Source organism: Notothenia coriiceps, unplaced genomic scaffold, assembly GCF_000735185.1.
Source record: "Notothenia coriiceps isolate Sejong01 unplaced genomic scaffold, NC01 NC01_scaffold00035484, whole genome shotgun sequence".
Taxonomy (NCBI): Eukaryota; Metazoa; Chordata; class Actinopteri; order Perciformes; family Nototheniidae; genus Notothenia; species Notothenia coriiceps.
The window spans coordinates 596,221-608,333 of NW_011368185.1; the positions used below are offsets into that span (position 1 = coordinate 596,221).

Below are 12,113 nucleotides of genomic sequence, written 5' to 3' on the forward strand. Positions count from 1 at the left end.
ACCAGAGGGAGACATTGTTTATTTCAAATTAACTGCATAATGATCTTCCTTCAACACGTAAAGAAAACCAATGAATACTAAACTATAACATATTGTACAGTGTAATCAGAATCGATGAAAGCAGAAACAGTTTAGAGATTAAGTGATAATAATTATTCTGACCTGTTTATCTGGTATCGGAGAATATTGTGTTTGTCAACTAAACAAATATTAGCCCATCTTTAAGCTGTCTATAAACTTTTATGATAACAAACTGACAACATCAGTAACTAATATTTGGTTGTTGTCAATGTAAAGCTCGTATTTTAAAACTCCCCTTAAGGTAATATGGGAATTATACCAGGATGTTCCTGTGGTTTTGAAGTAAAAGCTCTAAAAAAGGGTTCACATAGGCAACTTTTTACACTGAAAGCAGACTAAAAAAGTGAAAGCACAAAACCAAAATCGTCCCTGCTGGATGTTTGAAGAAATACTTGAGAGTTCAATAAAGCAACAGTGCCCATGGACCGAGAGAAGACTCGAGAGTGCACAGCTCCACCATGTGGTCATCTATTGAGTTCGAGTGATAACTCCATACTCCGAGTACAATGTCATTCTGAAATACATATCGTGGTGCTGCAGAGAAGTCTCGGCCTAAAAAAGGTATTCTAAAGACTTAATAAACAAATCCTTCTTTGAAACGGATCACCATGATCATTATAAAAGGTTTTTTTTAATGATAAAGTGATTGATGTTTCAAAATTCCCTATTACAAATCATATTGCTAAATCAGTCAAACAATCTCCTTTAGCACTCCTGATTTATACAAAACTATTATTTCTATAATCTTCATGTGACATTTATACAATCGAATATAAATCCACAGAAGCAAACTGACCCTGAATACTTATATCACTAAACAGTAAAGCGTAATCCAGCAGAAGGTCACCGCTGCTCCACTGTAGTTTATTTGTGTCTCTGCCACACAGCCTGGATCCCTGCAGGAAGTGGCAGCTCTGCAGTAAACAGTGTTTGGCCTTAGATGACAGTTTTTCAATATTTGACTTCTTTTTTTCTAGTTTGCAACGTAAAGAATCAGATCCTGTGTCTGGATCGGATGCATTCAAAAGATAAAGGTCAATACAACATTTTTTATATCCTTTAAAAAAAATATATTAAATCTGTTTTTAAATATTTCCTACTGCCTCTTGAGGCAGTAATACTCAGCTTTCTCAGTCCTAGTTGTTCTATATTCTTGAAAACACACACTCTGCAGGTTAGGATTGCAACCAAGTGAATATTCGAATAATTCGCTCACCGCTCCGTTTACAAGTAACAAGCCTGCGAGTGCAAAACGGTACTGTGATATCTTTCAGGACCTTGACTCTCAGAGACCATCCTTATCAAACAGAACGTAGGCTACTTCAGATTACTTACAAACGGTGCAGCTGTGAAAGGGGCCCGCTCTGTATGTACTGTGGATATGGAGAGCTCATTCTAAGGTTACAACATGATTTGGGGTTTTAAGTGAGACACTAATTTAATGAAATATTCACAACAGCCAATTTCTGAATAATTAATATTATTGCATCAAAAAGGATTTATACGTGAATGTGTTCATCATTTAAAAGTGTCAGCTTTCTTTTACTGTATATATACTGCCCAGTATCTTGTGATTTTCATCCAAATATTAAACAGCTTTATATTGACCCATAGTGATAACGCTCTTATACCCCAGAGATTCACTTAGGGACCATCAATTAAGTACACTTTGAATGACAAAAAAATTGGTTTTTAATACACTTGGTTGTGTTTATTTGCCTATATAAAAGGTTGAATGATGCTGAATTAGTAATAAATAAATTGCAATAGCTTCCAAAATAGGTGTACTACTCGTCCAGTGTAATAATACAATGCTGCATTGATTTGGAGGTGTTGTGTCACGTGGTATGGACCCTTTTTTTAACTTGGAATGAAAAAACCAAAATGTTCATAAAGAAATAGAAGAAGCACTTAAATCCAATAAAAAGCATCAAGTGTAGTAATAATAATATCCGCTTTGGATTCGTCACATGACATGGAAGCTATAAAAAACTGAAATGATCATCTAAAATAATGATGTAAAATGTATTCATGACACATCAGCAAGCCATACATTGTGCCACACAAGACATTAATTAAAGGATATTTAGCAGAATGTTCTCCATTATGGGCAAGTTGGCACCGAGGTTTTGAAAATAACATTGATTTTGTCAATCAAACAGTAATTTAATGTTGGTCCCTACTAGTGAAACCCTGTAATGAACAGATAAGGCTCGGCTGTGAGCTAACGATGCTCTGACTGCAGACTGTCTCTGAAACTGAGGCAGAAAAAGCTGCTGGACCCGGATTGGATGTCTGTCAAATATCCAAAACTTCAGCGCGCTAAACAAGCCAAAGAAAATAGCAACTGGTTTCTGAGACCTGGTCATGTGATCACAGCAGAGGCAGTCTCATGAGAGGGAACAGCATAAACACACCGAAATCGTGCCTTATGGCCTCTGAAGTACAGACGCCCACATGGTGCTCTCTAAACCCGCAGCTCCATCAGAAACTTCTCATGCGTCTGGGACGCAGCGCGCATGCACGCACAGGAGATGAGTATGGACACAGCTGCGCTTTTCTCCAGACATGCGGATTTAAATCTATTTTAAGAACTACTTAATTCTCATTTCTGTTGATAAGAAATAGGGTTTAGCAGACATTCATGATGGAGCCGGAAGAGAGTAAGATATCAGTGTGGGTCTGCCGAGAGGAGAAGCTCGTCTTCGGCTTGTCAAAGCGCACAACCTGCGCTGATGTTGTCAAAGTGCTTCTGGAGGACCAGAACTCTCAACACGGCCTCTCCACAGCTGCATGCCCGCAGTCTTACTGCATCGTGGAGAAATGGAGAGGTTTCGAGAGGATTTTACCGAACAAAACAAAGATTTTCCGGCTTTGGTTCGCGTGGGGAGAGGAGCAGGGGAATGTGAAGTTCGTGCTGGTGAAGAACGAGGCATCGTTGGCGAACCACGGAGCCCGGAGCGCAGAGGCGCGCGTGGTGCTCAGCAAACAGAGCCCCTGTGGCGCGAAGGGCACCTCGCGGTCTCCCATGGGTGGCATCCCGCCTGAGAAACAGCGTCGGGTCGTCAGGAAAGCGTTCAGAAAGTTGGAGAAGATCAACAACAAGAGGGCGCAGAGAGACGCGTCATCTGCGGAAAAGATGGAAACTTTGGTCCATGTTGTGATTTCTCAGGATCATACGATCCGCCAGCAGGTCCAGAGGATCACTGAGCTGGACTCAGACATCGACAGGTGCGAGGCAACGGTGCATTTTGACAGAATTAAGAGACATGGAGTTAACTATGTGCAGGACACGTATTTAGTGGATGGTGCTGAGACAAAGGGAGACAGAGTGTGTTCAGCTGAGACTCTGGCCAAGTTTGAAGAGTATGTCCTGAATTGTGAGGAGGTGGTGAGACTACAAGAGGAGCTGTGGGAGCAGGAAGCCCTGATAGACATCTACACGGTGCAGATGCAGGAGGAGCTGAACCACAGCTGGATGCAGAGGAGGACAGAGGAGCTGCAGAGCAAAGACACACCGTCCGTCCCCAGCTCCGAGGCTCTCACAGCACCAGAGAACGAGCTGCTTTTGGAAGAGGAGAGGATCAGAACACAGCTAGATGTGAGTTCATACATTGGTATGCGCCTCAACACGGATTTAGAAGCTATTAGGAGCGATTTAGATTTGACCCAGGAGATTTGCGGGGCGAGGGAGAAGGAGATGAGGGATTTGCTGGAGAAAGTGAACACTTTGGGCATAGAGGCAGGGACGGGCAGTGAGGATGGGTGCAGCAGCCTTGGGACAGAAGATAAGATGGGGATGATGAGCAAAAACGAGTGGGTGGAGCAGGCCAGGGGTCTGTCCAAATCTCACAGTGGGAACGACGACGACTCGGACACTGGCTTAAGTTCCCTGCACAGTCAGGACTCAGACATCCACCCAGTGTGGGAGTCACTGGTTTAGGGTGTACCATGATGGACAGGCTGTTTTCAACTAGAATCAAAAGGACTTTCTAGAGTCTCAGGGATCCTATTGACTTTTCTAAACATGGATGACAACTGAGATTTTCATATAGTGTTTTTAAAAGAAACTGTTCATATGGCAACTCACATATCCCTATATTTTTTTAACATCTTGTGAAGAACTACAACCGTCTTTGTTTTTTTAAGAGAGTTGTTTTCACATCAAAAATAAATGCTGTTTTTTAAGCTTACGTTCACTTGTTTCTTTTTGCAATGACCCAAATCAGATTTGTGAAAATGTTCCAGTCAAAGGGGCAATGTTAAGAGATGACATGAGATGAAAAGCATAAATGTGCCACAAATACTTTGAGGCAGATGATTTTGACAGCCTATGTCAATACACATAACACACACTCAAAGCTTTTTATTTGCAGATTGTGAGCTGCACTGTGACCCAGACACTGTGAGAGAGTAAAATGAATGAGTGAATCATGAAGTCATAATAACGTCTGACGGCAAATCAGGCACAGACAACACAGACGGTCTGATAGAGAGACGCACTGCAGCTTCATCCCCCATGATGTGTCCTAACTCAGAATGATTGCTTCTGAACTTTAAGAGAAAACATTTCACAGCCAAACCTCTTCAGTGTAGTTTTTTAAGAGCCTTTCAGAGTTTTGGAACAGCAGCACTAAGTCTCCACACTTAATCTGCCAGCTGTTAAAAATGTTTGCCCCCTATGTTTCATAAATGTCCTGCAGTTTCCCTGCTTAATACACAGTCACTGTAAGTGTGTGGTCAAGAAAAAAAGTTCCTTCTCTTTTGTTTTTGATTGTCTTTCCTTCACTCCCTCTCACTCCTGATATCAAATTAGATATAATATGAGGTATATTTGGTAAGCAGTAAGCTGTCCTTCTTCACTATTCGTATTAATAAACACTGCCACGTATTACTGAAAGTTAGTGCTTATTGAGGAAGTAATTACAAAAATAAACGTTTTTATTAATTAGTTCCACTTTCAGTCACATTCATTCAGTCACAGCAGGCCTCCAATTAAATGTCTACCTCGGCCTGCTTCATGCTACTATACATAAGAGTTTCATAAAATATAGTGAACTGTGGGAAAGAGCGAGCATTGCTATGGGATCAGTACAATGGAGGTGATAATGGTAAATGTTTGGTATCAAGTGAAAAAAGGATTGATCAATATACATCCATATTAATGATTGAGAGTCCTTCATGGCATTTTATTGTGTTCCCAAAATAGGCTTGTACATTTTCAGAAGCTAGTTAGTGCTTAATAAATATAAACAAGTTCAGAGACCTGTACATATAGACAAACAAGTATAGTGTGACTATAGCTGTGTACCATGACACCATATGACACAGTTCTGAGTTTGATACACCCTGAAACACTGTCCAAGGCCTTTTTAAATAAACAAAGATGCTGTGTTTATATTCAACACGGTACAGGACGTAACATCCCTGCTGCAGCCACTAAAAAGCTTTCCATTATAACACATTGATACTACTGCTCCTTCCTGATTTCATTCCTTTCAGAAAAAGTTTCCACACTCAGCGGGAGAGAATAAAAAACGTTTGATAGCATTAGAAAGAGTTTTGAATTTCCACCCTCAATAAACCCTCTCCGAATACACAGTGATACACAAGACGAGACTAAAGTATACATTACTTCCTGTCTCCCAGGTGCCGTTTACCTACTTTTAAAGGTGTATTGAGTTATTCGAAACCACACGAAGGAGAATAGATGTTAAATGCTTTCTCAGCATATACAGTGACTGTGCAGAGAAACTGTTACATAACGGTCACATGTGTGAATATTGGAGAACCACTTGGAGTAAAGTTTGGGTTCACATTGTACTCAGTGATGGGGGTTTGGTTTTGTTTAGTACTGCAATTATATTATTACTCTGGTACTCCTCAGACACTTTCTGTTTATTATCAAATTATTGACAGAAAACTTCTTATGTTCATTATGATGAGCAGACATCTAGACATAGGTTAATATGTAAATGATCTGCCAAGCAAACATCAGGTGGCGTTAAACAAAGTGTAAAAAGGGGACAAAGATGCAAAGCTGAGAAAATAAATGAAGCAAAAAAGAGTAAGAAGGAAAACTTTGTTGTGATTTGTCATTAACATTTGTATACTTTTTTTCCCAGGTAATTGCTTCCAGACACTTTACATTTAATGTTCACAGTACAGACACTAACCACACCAGCTAAAAAAAAGATTTAAATGCAAAATAATATTCATGGTAAATGTGAATTGTGCCTTTTTTAGTAACTTAAATTTTAGCCACTTCTAATAGCTTAAAAGGTAGGGTATAGAATGGGGAAGCCAGCTCGAGTGCGCTAGAATTTGAAAGTACGCAGCCGAAAAAAAATCTGCCCCTTCATTCAGACTTCCTTACAGAGTCCCTCCTCCAACACACACGAACGCGCACATGACCAATGAGGGCACGAGATAAGTTTGTGCACAGGTGGAAGGCTGACATGCAGGTAGGCCACCCAGTTATTTTAGCCGGGCCGGCTCAGATGATTGGTTGTGCTTTTTACAGCGCCACGGCTTCCACAGATGATATTTTTTAAATGTATTTATTCTCAAAGCATGTAATGTATTCATTGCTACCGGGATGTTAAGAGCATTCCATGGAATATAACAAAAAGTGTATCTGAAATAGATGACATACCCCACCTTTAATATTATCAAATGAAGGTTTATTTACGAGTTAGCCTACTGATGCCAAATATCTATGTTTCTCAACGTAATATATATTTAAAATGCGTCCAGACGGATAAACATTGGCGAAATCGGAGCCCTGTTGTTTTGTGATTAAAGTAAATTGAAACAACTATTTGAGCAGTAATTTCAGAATAGCTGCCACTAGAAGCATTTTACTACAGACTAACCTATAGCGCATCAGCCACTAAAAATGTAACAGCTCCAGTGTGCACTGAAGCAGATAACTGCTTTTGGAGAGGGCTGCAGGCGGCTCATGTTAACTAATGGGTCCACAGCTGCTCATTTTCAGAGCTCTGATGTTTCTATATGCAGTGACTCGTTTCTGTCTTGCTTTGCAGATGAGGTCGCCCAGAAAGCTTTCTTCAAAAGGACACAAAAGGAAAATGATGAGTATGGACCTTGTGTTTTCCAGGGTAGAGATTGAGGGCGAGTTCTTGGACACATACTATACATATTCCTCTGTCATAACATAAGGCTGCATCACACGGATGTTTTTATTATGGATTTATATTTACAAAATGTCAAAATTGTAAATAAAAAAAGATGATGCCTTAAAACTGCATCCAACCTGAAACCCAGAGATGATGAGTTCACAATCATTCAAAAATGCCATTATTCTATCAAAGAAGATGCTGATCAATCTGCTGTCATTCAACTGTTGGATTAATGGAAGTTTTTTCTGGGGGCCATTATTTAAGTTTCAGTTATAGTCATTAAGATTGAGAAAAATCTGAGAATGATAATGAAAGAAAGTATTGATGCACTCTCAGTTTCCCTAGATCTGCCATAACATGTCTTGGACTATCTACTCTGCTTTGCAGCAACCTTGGTCTTGTGTTTTTAAGAATGGACTCAGATACTGTCCATGTCTCATAAACCAATCCACCTGCTGTGTTAATCCACTGCCAGAGCATCAGGTGTAACACAGTTCCTCACAGCAGGAATAACATTACCTCCAGGAGAGGCAGAAGCCCATCTCTCCATCCTGTCAGCAGCCTGGAACCACCTACTGTCAACGTGAAGTTCTTTAGCTTAGACAGATTCTAACAAGGCAAGTATTTTTCTTTAAATCATCGTGACAAGCAATTACACAGATTTCACTTCAGTTCCTGTTTCACTGTCCACTGAGTGAGGATGTTAACATCCTTGGAAAGTTGGATAATAGAAACGTTAACATGACACATCATAACATGTTACCATTGAAACTGCATCCTATAACCTCATTCTGACATTTAATCTAAAACTATAAAACATTCTTAACCCTTCAACAGCTCTTTGTAGGAGTGTGGCCTTAATATTCCAAAAAGGTTGCAAAAGATGCCCTGTCACTCAAATTGGTCATCACAAAGACATAACACGTCTATCCACAAATCACACATACAAGCCATCTTAAGTGTCCTTGTCCTTTGAATTTAGGGCAGAATCATTTTCAAACAAGGGGAAGTACTGTGTTACACACCCTGTGAATGACACACAGCAGTACTCCGCTCTCTCACGTGTCTCTCTTTTCATTCAACACTTTGTTACACAGAAAGCCATAAATTAGCCTGACCTGATAGGAAAAAAGGCTTTACTCTTACATGTGACAAGCACAAATGTAATGTGTACAGTTTTCTCAGAGAAAAACATGAGCACATTCCTTGTCTTTTGTTTCAGAGGTGGAGTCACCCACTGGAGCCACTCGAGACTCAACTCAGGAATCTGAAGGGTCTTTCTCTGAAGCTATTTTGCTGAGAAGACATAATTAAAGAGGAAAATGTTTTTGAGGTCAGTCATAATTCCAGCAGCCTGCCTCTTTGTGTCTGTTATCGCATTAGTATATCGCAAAAATAAATGTCTTTCATTTCAACTTCCTGGCATGTCTTTAAACATGTACAACCAACATCCTTGTGCACACTAACAAAAACATGCCAAGCCCTCACAAAGAAAATGTCACAGTCTTTGTCCTGGGGTCATCACAGGGTTCACAGGTCACGTTATCAGAGGTTAAAGTTACTGAAGCATCGCTGCCATCTGACCCTTTCTGCCCTGGAGGTCATGAAGGTGACCGGTGGGGAGGTAGGAGCCGGCGAAGGAAACACACTTTAAGCAGCAGGATGCCCAACACTGGATCTTCAAGGACAGAGCAGAGGGTCTCATGTGGGGGTCCGAGAGCAGCAGGAGCCCCTAGGTCTCTGCACTGCCTCTAAATCATTATGTCACCTGCAGTTAACTTCATAAAGATCTGTGGGACTCTTCCCATGGATCAACTCCACGTAAAATGAAGAAATTACACACTCAAGATTATCCTCTTCAGTGATGACTTCAACATGTCAGCAGGTGTTGTGTTGATGATTCAATTATAACCTGATTAGGGCCATCTACCAAGGGGTCAAATTCAAAGGAAGCTTTGTAAGAGACTGTGTTACTGCCATGCACAAATTCATTTTAATAAAAGAATCTGAGTTTCTGAATAAATCACGATGGATACAACCACAGAATTTGTATTGGCTGGACAGTTTTTCTTTTTTTGTATTTGCCGTTGAAGACCAAAAGATGGGTGACAAATGTTCCATGTTGTTTATTTATGGTCAACACTATTCATGTAAACCAAAAATATGACTATGCTGTTTCTAATTGATTGACAGATAATACCCTCAGACATCTGAGCGATGAATGGAAGATAGCTGTTAACAAAGCATATGAAGAAACTATAGTGCAGCAAAAGAATGTCCACAACAAGCAAAGCAAACACACACTTTGTTAGAATCATTTCAATCTTTTGTCTGTTGCTTTCAACTTTCAAGACTCAAGCCTTAAATGTGTTAGTCACAAGAATGCCTCTGATATGTTGAAATATGTCAACCTACCTCAAACTTGTGTAATTAATTAAACTGAAATGTATTCGTTTTTTCTGTTGGCAAAGCAAATTTCTTTCAAGAAAAAAATGAACTTCCTCTAATGGCACAAGGAGCCGGAATGTTCTAATTCCCAGGAATGTGTCACTTTGTCTTCCTGTTGTTCCTTTGTCCGGCATCAGAGAGTGACCTGCCATGAAGTCACTAATGAAGGTATTGACTCGAGAGCCAGGACTTGAATGTGAGCGCGGAGGTGTGAGCCACTCAGAGCACTTGGCCTGCTGCTCGCAGACCGGGGCCTCCAGTGTGCGCTCATTAGACCTCTTTGTGCCGGTGGCAGGTGTTTTAATCCTGTAAGGCCGGGTGCTGACCCCGGGACCTCGCCTGTGGGATACTGTACAACCTTTTTCCGAGACCCTCAAGGCCTGTCACCTCCTGTAGGAGCTGACACAGCCCAGATATGTCAACAGCAGGCTCATTACCCTCCAGTAAGCTTCTTCAGAGGATCACCACTGAGTGTGAAGGGCTACCTTTTATTTACCAAACATTAGAAAATGACAATAAAATACTGGTGTCAAAAAGAAGATACTGTAACAGAAGGTCCTGAGGAAAAATAAAACGAAAGCAGGCAGATCTAGTATCAGAGTACGTTTAATACTTAATATCTTTGATGTCACTCTCCCTGCGCGACAAATTCCACCTCTGCATGGCTCTTCAGTGACGCTCATTACAGTGCATGACTTCAGTGAGTGTGTGATTGGCATGAGATTAGGGTTTGTTAACTTTCAATTGGGGAAGATAAGCTTTAAATATGTTCGGATGGGATTAGGGGTTTTTCTTAACAGGCAGGAAAAAAAAAAGGGTGTTCACTTGTCTAAGTTTGTGTTAAGAAGACTTCAAAACATGCTTTTCAGGAATCATTAACTGTTCATGGAAAACATTTGAAAGATAACGGCATCACTTGATGTGTGGTCTTAGACCACAGCGGTCTGCAATGGTGATGCGAGTGGCTCTGAGGATGTATTTGGGACAGGGGTGCTTTTAGCTAAAAGCTAACTTAAACAGTAACACGGTCAAAACCAGAATGCTAACATGCTTTGTAGCATACAATGCTATACCATGTTCAATAATAACAATAGTAATAGAGTAAATGAGAACATGCTAACTTTTGCTAATTTGCACTAAATGCAGAGTATAAGAATGTAATGGATTGTATAACTAAAAAATGTGACCTTTGACCAAAGTCATCAAGATTATTTCTAAGGAAGATGTCTTTCTTGGAATTTCAATCCAACAGGCGAAATGTTTTAATCCGGACTAAAGTGGTGGACCAACTGTCCTCTCAAGAGCTTTGCAGCTAGCATACTGTATCTTTTACGAAAATATCCTAGAAAGCCAAGGAAATCTGTTCGGTTGGAATACAACTCCCTCATAAGCAAGCTCTTCTAAGCAGACTCTCAATGACTCTTTGCATGGCTTCTCTTGGTGGCAATGTATTCAAATGTAATAAAATAGTGTATTAAGGTTTAGTCTATAACCACAATACACACATTGCATTTCACAAGTGTTTAACAGCTTCTGGTTGTCAGGGCCAAAAGGTGCCACACCCTTAAATGATGAAAAGAGAGCTGTAGGTAAATTATATTTATCTTCTGTGACAACACACAGACAATCTCTTATCGTATAACAGAGGGTGTGCTTGGTGTATCCGTTTCATAAAAACTCACGAAGATGTCTGGGTGTTTGTGAAATAAACTGAATTATCTTCCTCTCCATAAAAGTGAATAGACTCTGCTCTAGGCAACAACAACAAAAAAAATCATAAGATCTTTACTCCAGAACAATTGCTGTAACCCCTTCCTTATCATCTAATGGGATCGTTTGGTTTCACATACAATGGGAATGGGTGTGTTGCAGCACTTTGTGGGTCATACCATTTCTCCTCTTGAAACCAAAACATTGTGTGCAGTGGAGACTGAAATAGGATCAAACAACAAGGATGTAGCAAGTTTCTGATTATGTTGCACCTTTACAATGCAAGGATAATAAAAAAATTTTGACAGGAGGATCTGTAACAACCTCTTACACAGCAGGCATGTTGATAATAGCAGGAAAAGCAAAGATGCTATTAATAACATCAGTTTCATTGCATTAACTTCCTCACATGCATTTTTAGAAGTCCCTGTAAGTTTCCTTATTATCATAAGGAAGTAGCCGAGAGAGGAACATGCCCCCATCGCCATCAACGCAACTACAGTGGAGAGAGTCTTCAGGTTCCTCTGTATCCACATCACTGAGGACCTGACATGGACTCATCCCACACACAGCTCGACAGCGGCTCTTCTTCCTCCGCAGGCTGAGGAGATTCAACATGGACTCCAGGATACTCTGCAACTTCTACATGTCCACCATAGAGAGCACCCTGACCGGCTGCATCACGGCCTGGTACGGCAGCTGGACCGCCCTCAACCGTAAGACTCAGGAAGA

General features: G+C 40.5%; 1 protein-coding gene across 1 annotated transcript; it reads left to right on the forward strand.

Moving 5' to 3' along the window:
* The first annotated feature begins 2,728 nt into the window (after window positions 1–2,728).
* On the forward strand, window positions 2,729–4,211 carry rassf10b (Ras association domain family member 10b). The gene has a single exon (XM_010791509.1). It carries the CDS (start codon window positions 2,729–2,731, stop codon window positions 4,022–4,024), a length of 1,296 nt encoding a protein of 431 aa, XP_010789811.1. The 3' UTR covers window positions 4,025–4,211.
* The last annotated feature ends 7,902 nt before the right edge of the window (window positions 4,212–12,113 follow it).